Source organism: Mastacembelus armatus, chromosome 10 (assembly GCF_900324485.2).
Source record: "Mastacembelus armatus chromosome 10, fMasArm1.2, whole genome shotgun sequence".
Lineage (NCBI taxonomy): Eukaryota > Metazoa > Chordata > Actinopteri > Synbranchiformes > Mastacembelidae > Mastacembelus > Mastacembelus armatus.
In genome coordinates this window covers 23,756,188-23,772,164 of record NC_046642.1, presented here as the reverse complement: position 1 = coordinate 23,772,164, position 15,977 = coordinate 23,756,188, and the positions used below count along the sequence as shown (strand labels likewise).

Below are 15,977 nucleotides of genomic sequence, written 5' to 3'. Positions count from 1 at the left end.
CTGTCATCAAGGCGGGTCCACACCGGGATCTGCATTTTTTGCATTTTAATCTGGAAATTGCCACCGAGAGCGTGGTGACAATGCATTGGAAGTGCAGCCGCCTGGGGGCGCTGTTTGACTGACACATTATATAGAGACCAGAACCCAATGGCAAAATGACATGCAGTTGATTTAGCTTTAGATTAAACTTTGAGGCAAAATAAATGGCCAAAACAAGTGATTTGGTTGTTGAATTGCCAATTGCAAAATGCATTTTCAAATTGCACGTTAAATTGCCTTTGTTGAACGAACTGCAAATTGAATAAATAAGCCGAATACAGTAACAGCTCATTCTAACATTTTTTATTTTGATGTGTAGGTGTTAAAAGGCTGTAAAGTGTACTGTCCCATATCGTCCTTTTTCTGTACTAGAATCTACGTTTTGTATTTGTTGACAGGCTAAAAGATGCATTGTTTTGCTGTAGTCTTCCTCCCATTAGTCACACATGCTCTTGTCAGTGAACAGCACAGCTCCAGTCTGTTACTCTCCACCCTGTTTGCAGAGTTTCTAGTACTGGAAGGATGTTGTGCCGGCAAATTACAGATGTTATTCTTGGACTGTCAGACTCTTCAGGATTTAGCCTTCCAGGTGTTTAGTTTCCTACCCATAACCGCCCCCGGTAAACATATTGACAGAGACTCCGACCAGATTTTGGAGTCTAGACGTTGTTCACGCCCACCCCCCTTATGACTCAACCGACGTCTGAGGAACACATGTTCTATGGAAGACTTGGGGGGCCTGTTGGAGCATAGGCCTATGGAAATGGGGCACTTTTACACTTTCAAGCTTTGTACACATCGTACTAGATTCAATAAACCCTTTGAAGTAACTAATCTAATATTTTAGCTTCGGAAAAATGAATCAACAAGGACAATCTGTGTTAATGATATTCACAATATATTTTTACATTATTTATGGGTAATAATTAATTGTGGATAATTCAGTTACCAAAAAAAATGTCATTTTAAGAAATAAAAATGCCACAGCAACATTTTGTTTGCAATTTATTGCTTATATAAACACTCTCTAAACAATTTTTGGTAAAAATAAAATCTATCAATAATAATCATAAATAAAATCATCACAATGACTTTTACATTACATTATATTGCACAATTATAAGCCTTAACAAGAATCACAGACCACAAATGCTGCTGCTCAGGTTGTGTGTAGGAGGAATGTTCTGGGCTCTATGGGCAATCATACACACTTATCACCTTTAAGAACTTCAACTGTCTTTGCTGCATTTAATCAAGGTCTATAGATTATCAGATCTGGAAATTGATGAGCAAACAAGTTTTTTACTTTGACAAACTGTCATTCTGCTTGGTAATCTATAGACCCTAACAATTTACAGAGCAACAAAAGATATCATTTCATTTCACTGTGATGTAGATCTGATGGTTCAGTGCTACTGACAATAAAAAACAAACTGCCCACACGGATCACACAGTGTCAGAAACACAATCTGTTCTTGTGTGAATGTGGACATTTTGGTACAAATGTGATCTGTCTAATCATATTGCTGTCTAAATAAGACAAAATCAAGTGTTTTTTCCCCACATTCTGACAGGCAAAGATCTCTACTACAACAAAGTCATACATCAGCCCCTTTTGGTCTTTTGTCAGCCCAGCTTTTTAGAGCAAAGTTTTACCATCAAGATCAGCATGTGTCAGCTCCGACCAACTCAGCTTTCTGTCTGAGGTGTAACTATAAAGGCCAGAATCTCCCTGTCCTGCTTGGCAGTTTATGATTGGTCAGCTACATAAAGGCCTGAAAGTTGAACAAGCAGAGCCTTCCCAAGACAGTGTGTGCATGTTCAGATGCTGTCCACCTCCATGCCGAGTTCAGGACACAGTTCCTTGAGTAACATTTCCATCAACACCTAACAAGGAGAGTGATACAAAATCATTTAAAGATTGCAGTGGTTCATACATATTGTAAACTAAATTCTATGACATCTGTTTTTTTTTTTTTTTTTTTTGACAAAGCCATTGTTTGACATGTTCTTACATAGAGTAGATGTTTATTGGCGCTAGCCTCCTGCAGGGCATTGAAGATCTTAATGATTCCATAACGGGCATTCTGCTGACCAACTAGATTTACTAGTGCATCTGACAGAAAAGATCACATAAAAACAAAGTAAAAAGTTCAGCCAATCCACATTCAAGATGTTCATAAGCTTAACATCTACTTGTCAGGTTTACTTGTGCTTCACTTGCTACCTGGAATATTGTCAAGGAGTTTCTGTTGAGCCCGTTCCTTAGTTTCACTGCGTTCAGAGTCAGTTCGGACCTTGACATGTGGTGCCAACTTCCCATCGGGCCAGAAGGTGTCCCTGAATACAGTGATGTAACACACCAACATCTGCTCACAGAAGATCCAGTTCACAGTGTCCCGGATCTGTCTGTACAAACGCATAGGAGATGTCATCCCACAGCTAATGCTAGAAAAATGTATATTTTAATAGAAGTGATCATATTACATGTTATATTCTGTAGCCCTAAAAAACAGATTAAGAAAACACAGTAAAACAATAAATAATAAATGAGGTCTCTTATATTCTGTAACTGGTTGACTGGATTCAAATTACTTCAAACAAATTAGCTGTTATTTGTTCTGCATTGATGTTTTTGAAATAGTTCATTAAAATGTAATTTGCCAATACTTACTTGTTGATAGTTCGTCCAAATGTCACCTGGACTAGTGCAATTAGAGTCTTCCTCACCCACTTAAACACTGAGCAGACAGATAGACTTATCAGATAAAGTTAGAAACCATGATTGTTTAGCACAGTAAAGGTGAAACTTCATTATCAATCAGTAATTTTACCAGTACAGTAATTTTACAGTATTGTGCATTTGTATATACAAACAAAAAATTAACTCACTTCCTCTGAGTTCAAAGATTTCTCCTATGAGCATGAAGAAGGGTTCAGCCAGTGCCTCTTTCCTTCCATCCACGTCATCGCCATAGTCTGACAGGTCACTGTCATCATCCGCATCCTCCTATAGACAGCAGTTACGCACAGCAAACACATAATCCAAATGGGGATGTAGGACAGCTAGAGTGCTTTGACATTTCACAGTGTACTGTTTTTTTAGCAGCAATGCCTGAATGTATACCTCAGGGTGGGAGAAGAATTCTCCAGGGAGCCTCTCCAGGAAGGAAGCCAGAGAGAAAGATGATTTTTTCTGGATCGACATCACCTTCAAAACATTACAAATATATATATATATATAATATATATCACTGTAAATCTACAATCCACAAACAAAACATACATACATAAACAAAAGTATGAAAAATTGATTACCTTGAGGTGCTCTGGGGATGGGCTGAGGAACGCATAGAGAGCTTCTGACTGACACAATCGCTCATCTGTCAGCAGACGCTGCAAACCCATACACAAAGCTGAACAACTGCATGGTCTAGCTGGTGTTAGAAACCAGAAGCGTGGGCATAGAGCTGGGCATTGTAGAGTCTAGAGCAATGATGCCCATCACTACCACTGGAGGTAGTTCTACAAATGCAAATTTCACCAAACCAACCTAAACACCGACCATTAAGCTGTATAAAAAGGGTGGAGCAATATCTATTGTCATATAATTAAAAGTGTTAAGTAACATCCTTTTTAAAATCAACTTAAATGAACATATATGGAACATGACGAGTGGTGCTAATGGAAGGCCGCTTTAGTTTATCTGACGAGTTGGGCAATATGCCACACAAAAGGGTTGGGAAACGCTGCTTTAGCCTATTTACATTCGAGCGGCTTTACGTTCAAGTTAACAAGTGTTTACACAGACACATTAAGAGAAGAACTTATAACCCTCCTTAGTTAGAGAAAAGGGTATACTCACTGAAGTTATCCTCTTGTTAAGTCAGTAATCACTGCAGTGTAATGTACTACAACTGTACATGATCACTTACCGCAAGAAAGGCATTGAGCTGAACTCTGCTCTTGTCTAAAAACTTTTGGTCAAGAGACTTGAAGGGAAGTTTACTGAGTGATGGTAACTGAAGTTTCTTCAGTGATGGAAAACACTAAGTTGGAGAGAAAGACATTGTTTAAAATATGACAAAAATAACAGCAATAACAGACTGCTGGTTCACTCTGCTGTTTTTGCAAATAAATGCAAAAACTACATTAACAAGTATAATGAATATACAGTTAATTTACTGACTAAAAGTATCAGCTCCCCAAATTTCACTGCCATGAGAGTGAGATCAAATCATCAAATCAATATAGAGATTGTTTTTAACAGCCTTTTTGCTGTAGTGCCAGATGGAGAGTTTCTCCCCCTGTGCTACGGTGACATACAATTTGCTTTAATGTGGAGGAGCGGTGATGCATTTAAACAGCAAGCCAGCTGCTGAGACATTTCTGAACTTGTAGTAATGCAGCATAGGTATAAAGTGAACAGATGACTGTTCAGTGAAACAACACACATATCCATACATGTGCAGGTTTGGTTCTGTGCTACCTCAGTGAGTTTGCGATGCAACATCTGGAATTCAATGAGTTTCCTCTGGACAGTCCAGCGACTGTTGGCTGTCTCCTCTCCTACCAGGCTAACACACACACTGTAGCAAGCTACAGTCTCCCCACCTTCTTCTGCAGCCTAACACACACACAAACACACAAGTTTCAGCAACTATACCAATAAAAAAATTAGGCCACAAAATTATCTTTAGTCAGACATTTTTATTCCAACTGATTGCAGTCTGATACATCACAAAGCATGCTGATGCCAAGTGAAAAGGAGGATAGTGAAATATTACCTCAGCAGTAGTAATAGTAGCCCTCCAGTGCCCCAGGTTTTCACACCACCAGTCAGTCCTGGTGATATGTTGCTGGAGTTCACTGTGTTCTCTCTCCATGGCTCCAATCTCTTCCCTAAGTTTGCTCACTATCTATAAACACACACAAGAGACACATTTAAACAGGCATGGAAACTCTTGTTAAATGAAGACATTCCATTAGGACAAACAACAAGTTGTAACAAGTTTTTTTTTTTTTTTGAAGATATTAACAATAAGTTAATCTTGACACCGCAGACAAGTTGGATGTGCTCATTAACTACTTCATGTGTTTTATGCCATCTTGCCATGAACCTTTGGAGGGAATATTGTAATACTTGGTTACCTTTTTGTCTGGTTTCGGTGCATTCTGTATAGAGCCCAGGGCCTGTCGCTTGTACTCCAGTTTATCGTGGAGTTGACGGAGTTTAGTAGCAGCATAGCTGGCCTGCTCATTGATTCCTTTACTGCCTTCATCACACACTCCTGCATCTAGGTTTTGACACTGCACACAGAGTGAGACAAAGAAGAACCGATGGTGGCACAAAAAGAATGACAAAAAGAAGAGCACTCGTGTGTTTGCATGTGTGTTATTCATCTATGTGTGTTTCTGACCCCCTCCTCCTTTCCCTCAGTGCTACACTGTGATTGGGTGTGCTGCTCATCTCGCCTGATCATCCTGTCATAGAGGTCAGACACCAGGAAGGAGGGGTAGTAGCGTTCTCTCATCGTTTCAGCCACCTAGAAAATGTGTAAAAACCACAGAAAAACTGGAAAACTGGAAAAAACATATCTCAACCACTGTGGATTATAAGAATACCACTGTTATTACACCTATGGCAACTGTCAATGAAATATTTAGTACAAGTTTTCCCAGCAGTAATTTTGACTAGTCTGATTATCATTCTGCTAAGGCCAAACAGTAACTGCTTCAGGCAACACAACAACACCTGCAGTTACCTGTTCCTGCAGCCTAACAAAGACTTGTGTTCCTCTGTTCCCCACAAGACTCTGTTGAATCTCCTTGAGAAGAAACTTTTCCACTGGAATCTCTCTATTCTCCACAAAGAACTTCTGGTAGATTTCCCCAACTATCTGGGGTACCTCATTCTGTCAAAACACACATCGACAACACTACTTACTCGAGTGTTTTCTTCTGCTACGTGTTGTTCTATACACCTAACTGCACAGTACAGACATACATTTTTGTATTGACAGTACTACAAGTGTGAATGATGGTTGCTGATACAATCTACTGTATGTTCTGAAAACAAAACTATCATTTTTCACTGCTGTGCTAAAATAAAACCCAGGCCCAGCACAGGCACAACACACTACTTCTGTAATAGAAAAACATGTCATTCATTACATTATCTGCTACTAGCTTTGTTGGTCTAAACTCTCTGAAATGTGTGTACTGATCACCTTGTTGGCAGTTTTCAGTGTTTCCACCAGTTCCCAGAAGCTAATCAGAGCTCTCTTATCAACTCTCTCCATGTAAACTCTGAAATGCTCCCTGTAACCTGGATTACACATGATGTCATCAAACTGGAGAATCTGGATAAGGGGGATGGGAGAAAAACACAAAATCTAAAATATATGCTTTAATCCAAAGCACCAATTCTCACTCACGGTTATATTAATGGCATGCGCTTTACAATAATAAAGCAATCACAACTTCTAATTAGACATATTTAAAAAAAAGTTACAGTCACAAGTCTTTGCATAACCCCTTTCCAACCAAAAGCCAAACAAGCTGCATCGTCAACGTTGTGAATCTTACCTTCTGACTATGAGGCTCATCACTATCATCAGCCCCTCCTTCTTCATTGTTTTCATAGTTTGGTCCACCAAGTAGTCGGATCCGCTTCTCACATTGTTTCTTAGCAACAGTCAGCTGATTGATGTAGCGTTTCATATCTCTGGCCCTCAGCAGGTCTGCCTTCATAGCTGCTGACTCCTTACCTTTTCGCTCTGAGGGAAAGGTGATTGAAAGAAAAGCGTAAAGGTCACACAATAACACATAACACTAATACCTCTTGTGGACCCACTGAACCACCAAGATAAAATTGTTCAATGTTGCTAACATAAATATAGCTTTATTTATATTACACTTTTAAAATGAGAACAGAATATAAAATCTTTTCAACCAAGCATAGTAGCTAGCAAAAGCCAAGTTCATTCATGTTGATTTTGATAGATGTGAATATACTATAATATCACTTGCTATATGTAGGCCAAAACTACCTGGAAATAATTCGATTATCAACAAAAGTAATCCATTTTATTTCTACATGGTTGAAATGGGTTCCATCAGTAATCAGTCTACCTCTAATCTTTTTGGCTTTAGAGTTTAGGTTCATTTCACTGAACTGAGGAAAAAACTGAAAATTAACTACATTATTTTGTAAGCTAATAACCTGCACCACCAAGAAAAGTGGGAATTGTACAACTGTTGTATTGATATGTAATTAATATTTCCCTAGAGGGCGTATTAGCAGCAGACCAGCTAGGTGTTGCTAGCTGCAGTGGATTTGAAATTGTTTTGGAAAACAGTCGGTGCTTAAATTACGAGAAATTTGAAGACTGAATGAGTCGATAAATGCAGCCATGCGGGGCACTGTAGTTTGTTGTACCCTTCTGTTTCTTGAGCTGAGGCAGGCTGCTGATGGTTGTGGCATGTATGATCTCCACCACTATCTGATACCTACAAAGAAAGACAGAGTAAAAAGTTGCTATGATCAAGTTGATAAAATTTAAATGGCTGTCTTGGATGAATAAACACAGCACTTGTTAGTAAGTAATTGTACGCATACCGTTATAAATACACTCTGATACATCATATTTTGCAACCTACAACATTTTGCAATATTATATGCATAGTAATTGTGGTACATAAACATGGGGGGAAATTGAATCCATCTTTTCATATATTGATAAAACATATCGCCAACATGCCAGAAGTGTTTCTCAAACTAAAAAGATGTTTTAGAAGTATCATAACTACTGCAGATATTACCATTAGGGCAGAGACACTGTCTGTTCCCATGGTAACTCCACAGCAGCAGACAGACTACTTGTTAGCACTGTCTGGTTAACATGTTTGTTTATACATACAGTATGGTTCCTGTGAGAAAGTCTGCATATACAGGACAGTTCCACTTTATCTCAGATATATACAGTATGTTGCTGTGTGCTAGAAGTGTCATGCCTGAGTTGTTTAAGGAAATTGACATCAGTAGATGTTGATATTAGTTTGATGAAGTCTTCATAGGAGGCAGCATAGGTGTAGGCTTTCTTCTGCTGCTCAGCCTGCTGCTCCCTCTGCTCCAGCTGAGACAACAGCATCCTGTTTATGGAGTCTGGATCACTGAGCACTTCTACCAGAGGCTTCAACACTGGATATAAAGATATAAATGGCATATTCAGGCTTTTTATAATTCGCCCCAAGTCTAAACTTTCACTGGCACTGTCTCTTAGTTTAGCATCACATATTTTTGAGGGATACAGAGGACAGAATTACCGTTACTTGATTTTCTTCTTCTTCACAAAAAGGTAATTAAATTCTCCTGTTGAAGACTATCAAATGATAGTGTAATAAAGTGGCCATACATATCAAGATAATGCATATTTTAATCTGATATAAATAATGTAATAAATACTACACAATAAGCCCTTACATTTCTATTACAATTTATGACAAACAGAACTGGTGTAATTAACAAGACTAACCCTTACAATAACCTTAACCTAACACTACCCTAATACTGAACCAACTTGCCACCCTAAAATACAATTTACACAGTGGTGACCAGATGAGGAAGGTCAGATCCCCTGCAAACAATGTTGGAAAAACACACACACAGTACCTTTAGTGGTGATGACTTCTGTGAGGCAGCAGCGTAGTGTATGTGACTTGGCATCCTTTTGTGGCAGCAGACATAGCAGGAGTATTCTGGCTACACAGCGCAGGAAGGCCAGCTCTGAGTCTGGACCGACCAAACAGGGGTGGAGAGGAAATGGCCGAGCACACTCCTCTGGTCTGAGCATGCACATGGGAGAAACACAGATAAAGACTGAGACAAACTGAAAGAGACAGCGTGAATTTGAAATGTTATTCTGGCAGAGATAGTTGTCAGATTCTATTATGACATGCAAGTTGAATCACATAGCTAACTCTACCATTGTTATTCATATTCAGCTGTGTGACATCTCACAATCTTGGCTTGTAAAGCTTGAGCAAAGCACACTGCTGCTACATACTTCCAAAACTACTGAAGATGAGGGCAGTCAGACATCTCTGTTGTGTGATCAAATTATAACCCTCACCTGACTTGCCAGGATAATGAAAACCGACGATGTGTGAATCATCACTCTGTCTATCTATAAGCCTTTGTGTAAGTGTACCTGGCAGATACTGCCAGGAGACAACGAGAGTGCATGTGGAGGATTCTAATGTTATTTATGCTTTACCAAACTGCCATAATTGTACCCTGTCTAGTAGAGAAATGTTTCAGTAACAAATCAAGGTGATACAGTGGGGCAAAAAAGTATTTAATCAGCCACCAATTGTGCAAGTTCTCCCACTTAAAAAGATGAGAGAGGCCTGTAATTTTCATCATAGGTATACCTCAACTATGAGAGACAAAATGAGGAAAAAAAAAAAAATCCAGAAAATCACATTGCCTGATTTTTAAAGAATCTCTCTCTCCCACTTTTTTTTTGACTAAATACTTTTTTGCCCCACTGTACATATTTTCTCTTAGACCACAGTGACTCATAGCTCTGTGCAAAGGAAACTACTCAAAAGTGCCAGCTGAACCGTATTAGAACCACCATTACAACTCTAAAAAAACATTAGTTTACTGGATTTCCCACAGGATTTCTAGACAGCACCTAAGCTTATGTGGTTTTAACTACTCACAATGTGTTTATGTGTGTACCTTGCAGATGCAGCCTTAAGGTCTGTGAAGTGTGTGTGTAGGATCCGGATGCTGTCATAACATACTACATTGACAAGGTCTATGTCAGTGAGCCTTGATCTCAACTGTCCAACCATCTGCCACCAGTCCTCTGACAGCATGGAGTACAACTGGCCCTCATCACGGCTCAAAGGGACATACCAGGACAGAATGTAGTCTCTGTAGGCATAGTCAAATACTAGGAAGAGAACAGAGAGGGAGAACCTGAATATAATTTGTAACATAAGATGAAAACTGCAATCAATATTTGTGTTCTTTCCTTGTATAACACAGCATACTTCTTTAAGTCTATAAAAATTATAAATGGTACTTTTTTGATCTGTTGATTGTAACATCTTTTACAGAGATAACTGAATTGAAGCAGACAGTGGTATTACATGTGACCTTACAATAACATCAAGTCTAGGGAATTTTAATGATCTGTTCACTGAATCTGAGCTAAACCAGTTGAATTTCCTTTCAAATCACACTATCCTTTTATTATGATTATATACAGAATATTGGCACTATGTATATTGTGTGGTAGGCATATCTTCTTTTCTACAATACAATTTCAACAACATATGCTTTGGAAAGAATACATGTGACGTTTTTTTCCATTTACTGCACCAAAGAATACTCTTCTACACATTCTGAAAGTGTCTATTTGGGTACAGAGACATGCACGTTAGTTGAAATAATGACTTTATTGGCTGGAGGTGTTATATGTAGCTACCTTTGTGAATCAGTCCTGTACTAAACTGTGGATCGGAGAAGTGCACAACCTCGAGCTACCCAAAAATCAGTGCATGGAAGGATGAGAAAGGTAAGTGTTTTGGTAGTAGAATGCAAATTAGTTGATTACGTCTCAGTCCAAAAAATTTAGGATACTACTGCCAAATCACCTTCCAGATTTGATCAATATCAAGCAGTGTTTTCTTTGGAAGGCAAATCTAAGAAACTTGTCTTGTAAGCCAATGACAAAGAAGGGAAAAGGCATTGACCACAACCCTAACCATGTCAATCTTATCACATTATAACCAAAGAACCTTCTCAAAATACACATGGGAGCATGTGCAAATACACACTGTTTTAAATCCTCGAGCCATCTGTTACCTGGCAGCCAGATATATTGTCCCACTGACTGTGCCTGTGTATGTGTGAGCACGCACCAGACACTGTCCGCATCATGTAAATTATTTAGAATGACAATTTGGTTCAAGGTTAGGTTTTGGGTAAGGGTTATAATGTCCATACTGTAAATCTACTATGTAGATTTTTTTCTGTACACATGGTCTATTGCATACCCGTCCATCCTGGAAATTAATGAAAGTCAATGTAAAGTCCTATGCGGAATAAAATCAAAAGTGTGAGTGGTGGTTTATGACCAGGACTTTTGCAATCCAGTATGAGTGGGAGTGACCAGTGACGGGACATAGTAATTGACAAAAAGAAAGCTCCCATCAGTCAGCAGTTTTCTCAAAAAGAGAAGTTGAACATTTTGCCAATCAAACATCTTAGACATTCACTCACAGTGAAAAGAATACTGATGAGGACTGTGAAAGCTCTATTTCAATCTATAAAGACAAGAAAAAAATATAATAACTGAATAATTTTGATTTCGGACACCTAAGGCAATTACAAGAAATGCACTGTGGGATTGCTTTTTGTGCCATGTTGCATATAATATCACTGGTACAGTTTTTATTGTGCTGAATACCTTCTGAAACAGAAATGGACACTTTTACTATTTACACCTAATGCAGCCTAATATCTCTACAGTGCTGCAAGAAATACAGTGGGTACGGAAAGTATTCAGACCCCTTCAAATTTTTCACTCTTTGTGTCATTGCAGCAATTTGCCAAAATCAAAAAAGTTCATTTTATTTCTCATTAATGTACACTCAGCACCCCATCTTGACAGAAAAAAACAGAAATGTAGAAATTTTTGCAAATTTATTAAAAAAGAAAAACTGAAATATCACATGGTCATAAGTATTCAGACCCTTTGCAGTGACACTCATATTTAACTCATATGCTGTCCATTTCTTCTGATCCTCCTTGAGATGGTTCTGCTCCTTCATTGGAGTCCAGCTGTGTTTAATTAAACTGATTGGACTTGATTAGGAAAGGCACACACCTGTCTATATAAGACCTTACAGCTCACAGTGCATGTCAGAGCAAATGAGAATCATGAGGTCGAAGGAACTGCCCAAGGAGCTCAGAGACAGAATTGTGGCGAGGCACAGATCTGGCCAAGGTTACAAAAGAATTTCTGCAGCACTCAAGGTTCCTAAGAGCACAGTGGCCTCCATAATCCTCAAATGGAAAAAGTTTGGGACGACCAGAACTCTTCCTAGACCTGGCCGTCCAGCCAAACTGAGCAGTCGTGGGAGAAGAGCCTTGGTGAGAGAGGTAAAGAAGAACCCAAAGATCACTGTGGCTGAGCTCAGAGATGCAGTAGGGAGATGGGAGAAAGTTCCACAAAGTCAACTATCACTGCAGCCCTCCACCAGTCGGGGCTTTATGGCAGAGTGGCCCGGCGGAAGCCTCTCCTCAGTGCAAGACACATGAAAGCCCGCATAGAGTTTGCCAAAAAACACATGAAGGACTCCCAGACTATGAGAAATAAGATTCTCTGGTCTGATGAGACCAAGATTGAACTTTTTGGCGTATGTGTGGAGAAAACCAGGCACTGCTCATCACCTGCCCAATACAATCCCTACAGTGAAACATGGTGGTGGGAGCATCATGTTGTGGGGGTGTTTTTCAGCTGCAGGGACAGGACGACTGGTTGCAATTGAAGGAAAGATGAATGCGGCCAAGTACAGAGATATCCTGGAAGAAAAACCTCTTCCAGAGTGCTCAGGACCTCAGACTGGGCCGAAGGTTCATCTTTCAACAGGACAACGACCCTAAGCACACAGCTAAAATAACAAAGGAGTGGCTTCGGAACAACTCTGTGACTGTTCTTGACTGGCCCAGCCAGAGCCCTGACCTAAACCCAATTGAGCATCTCTGGAGAGACCTGAAAATGGCTGTCCACCAACGTTCACCATCCAACCTGACAGAACTGGAGAGGATATGCAAAGAAGAATGGCAGAGGATCCCCAAATCCAGGTGTGAAAAACTTGTTGCATCATTCCCAAGAAGACTCATGGCTGTACTAGCTCAAAAGGGTGCTTCTACTCAATACTGAGCACAGGGTCTGAATACTTATGACCATGTGATATTTCAGTTTTTCTTTTTTAATAAATTTGCAAAAATGTCTACATTTCTGTTTTTTTCTGTCAAGATGGGGTGCTGAGTGTACATTAATGAGAAATAAAATGAACTTTTTTGATTTTGGCAAATGGCTGCAATGACACAAAGAGTGAAAAATTTAAAGGGGTCTGAATACTTTCCGTACCCACTATAGTCCTTCCATGTGGACTTTATAAGATATGGTTTGTGCTGCTGTTGAACTGTATTGTGTTATACTGTCACAAGTCTCTAATATTTTGTCAAAGTAACTGAAACAGTGCAGTTTAATAGATGCACAAACTACAGCTTCATAAAATTATCATACAGTTGAATCAACCATTCCCTAAGACAGTGTGAACACAAACTGAACATTATCACCTTCATGAAGAAAGGTTGGATTAGACTTACCTTTTAGGTTGTTGTACCTATGAAACTCAGCTGCACCACACTGTCTGTACAGAGTGTACTACAGTTAGTACGTTACAGTGATCAAAAACCTAGAAAGCTGACCAAAAGCCACAGAGTTTGTGTGTGTATACGGAAATCTGGACACAAGACGGGCAGAAAACCCCTAAAACGTCTAATGTGATCCTTTACCTTCCTTCAGAGTTTTGTCCACATTGTGAGACACTACCACCCTTCTGCTCTGACTTGACTCCTGAGTCGGCACCAAAAAGCGAGCCTGAAAAACAAGAGCATCAGATCACTTCTTTTCAAATCAATCACAGATGGGGACAACAGCATAAAAATCAGGAAATAATGGGCAACAACAGGAAGGGAAGGAAGAAAAGATTGAGAGCTGTGTGTCTGACAAGCATAATAGCTTGAAAAATACGACAGGCCAAACTTGTCATAGCTCATACAACGTGTGACAATATTCCTCCATTGTCAACATCAACAAGTCATCAGCACACAACAGGAGCTGCTGGGAAGGCAGCTACCAGCAGTTAACAGGACACTATCGCTTTGCTTGAAGAATAAATCACCAGATATGTGTGTGCATTAATCTAAATCCAGCAGCATAACTCTGCCTCATCAGTTATAGAAAACACATTGGGGGCCAAGACAGCAGATGAAAAAGGGGAGACAGATAGAGCAGGAGGGAAATAGATGAGAGGAGCAAAGGAAGACACTTATGTGAGCAAAACTGAAAACATTTGATTTGAGACACCATTAACCCGACATGTAAAAGTTATGGGTAAATGTCAGTGAGGTAACAGTAGAGATGACAGGTTTGTGTCTATCAGTGGATTCCAGCAGTACTGGAGAATGTCTCCTGATGACACGGAGCTACACAGGGGTCAGGCAGATACCAGGATCTTACCATGAGCTTGTTGAAAAACTCCTGCCTTGCACCTGACTGCCTTCTGTCTCTGTCAAAGGAGCTGGCTTTGAGAGGACTCTTCCGGACGAGCAGAACAAAGCTCCCAGCCAGGAAACACAGTAGGGCGAATGAAACATAAATGAACAGCTTCAAGAAGAAAGAGGTGAGGGTCAAGCCCCCCCAGGCCAGCTGAAATACTACTGCTGCCACCACGCCCATGCAGAAAGCTGGGACGAACTGGAAAGTGGCGCTGGTAGAAGAGGTGGAGGTCGCGGACATGGGCCCCTCTTGTCCCTCGGTGCTGTGAGTTCCTCCAGTCAACGGTGTAATCGTAGTTGAGGGGGGGGGGCATACTGCGACCCCACCATCCATATATGTACCACTCCTGGTTAGGCTGAAAAGTTGCTCCGCTAGTCGATAAGGCAGGTCCCAGCGACAGGTATACCGTGTGCACTCGTCTACTCCCTCGACTACAGCCCCGTCTCCAAGAAGATGCATACCCGCTCGGACATCTCCTCACCGGCCCACAGCTCTACGTTTTCCCGCTCCTAGCATCCGTCCGACCGACGGCCACATGCACGGAGCCCCGTCGGCGCAGTCATCAGGAGAACAGGGCAGCGGTCTTGCTAAAGACGACAGGAGCTGACACCCACCCGCAGTCAGACAGAGAACACCCCAGGGAGACGGGATGGATGGAGGAACTACCACCGTCACCTTGGAGACAAACAGGCGGAAGGGTAACTTAGTGATTGTTGCTAACGAACAGCGCTAGCAGGAGGCTAAACTAGAAGCCGAAATAAGCCAAAGGCACTAACAAAAGCATGACAGATGGAGTCGGAGCCAGGCGGTGACATCCAACGCTACTAAGGCTAAGCTAGCACAACAACAGCTAATGTTAGTTTGTCGTCACATACCTATCCCTAAACGAGGGGCTCGACAACAGCTCTACACCGTCCTCTCTGTAAACAGGCTGTCACAGGTTTCGCATGACAGTTTCCAAGTAGAATAAACAGCGATAAATAATCTCAGTCCCGACAGATTAGAAACGAGTATCTGTTATTTTCCTGGAGCTCCAGCTGTCAGCCAATCAACGCCGTCCCACACCAGGGTGTGCTTGTTTTATTTCGTAAGACGATCCGAGTGCGCGGTGGGTGGAGGTTGTCTGAACGTTGCTGTGGCAAAACTGGGAAACGCCACCAACCGGGACGGCCGCAGATTTTATTTTAGTACATCACCAGATCAAACCTCTCCTACACGTTCGCTGTAATTAATGACGTTACAAAGGAAATACGCCCCAGCCAGGACTGGTGTTGAGAAATGTGACAACCGAGTCAGTGTGTATGTCCAAGGTTTGTTTAAATCTGATTGGACAACTCGGGCGTAAAATCGATTGCAGAAAAACGGCGGTGATCGGCCCGGTTCTTTTTAGGCCGGGGGAAGAGACTCCCTATGGCAGGGGTCCAGACCCAGACCAGCGTTTAAATAAAAGTTGGCTTTTGTAGTAAGGACAAATTATGTTTCAACCATTGCATCCTCAGCTAGCCTAATTTCACAGATAATACTCTAGACATGCCACAAATAGCATTTTTTGTTCTCCCACAGTAT

General features: G+C 40.7%; 1 protein-coding gene across 1 annotated transcript; it reads right to left on the bottom strand.

The window, feature by feature from the left end:
- Window positions 1–1,089: 1,089 nt before the first annotated feature.
- On the bottom strand, window positions 1,090–15,479 carry snx25 (sorting nexin 25). Its single transcript, XM_026330523.2, has 22 exons — window positions 15,287–15,479; window positions 14,373–15,086; window positions 13,646–13,730; window positions 9,788–10,004; window positions 8,714–8,886; window positions 8,056–8,242; window positions 7,481–7,551; window positions 6,628–6,818; window positions 6,270–6,401; window positions 5,805–5,954; window positions 5,460–5,585; window positions 5,191–5,349; window positions 4,827–4,958; window positions 4,529–4,666; window positions 3,975–4,088; window positions 3,358–3,435; window positions 3,167–3,250; window positions 2,932–3,049; window positions 2,714–2,780; window positions 2,267–2,448; window positions 2,055–2,155; window positions 1,090–1,926 (listed from the first exon to the last, which is right to left on the bottom strand). The coding sequence occupies exons 2-22, from the start codon at window positions 14,868–14,870 to the stop codon at window positions 1,861–1,863; spliced, it is 3,069 nt and encodes a 1,022-aa protein (XP_026186308.1). The 5' UTR covers window positions 14,871–15,086; window positions 15,287–15,479; the 3' UTR covers window positions 1,090–1,860.
- Between the last annotated feature and the right edge of the window lie 498 nt (window positions 15,480–15,977).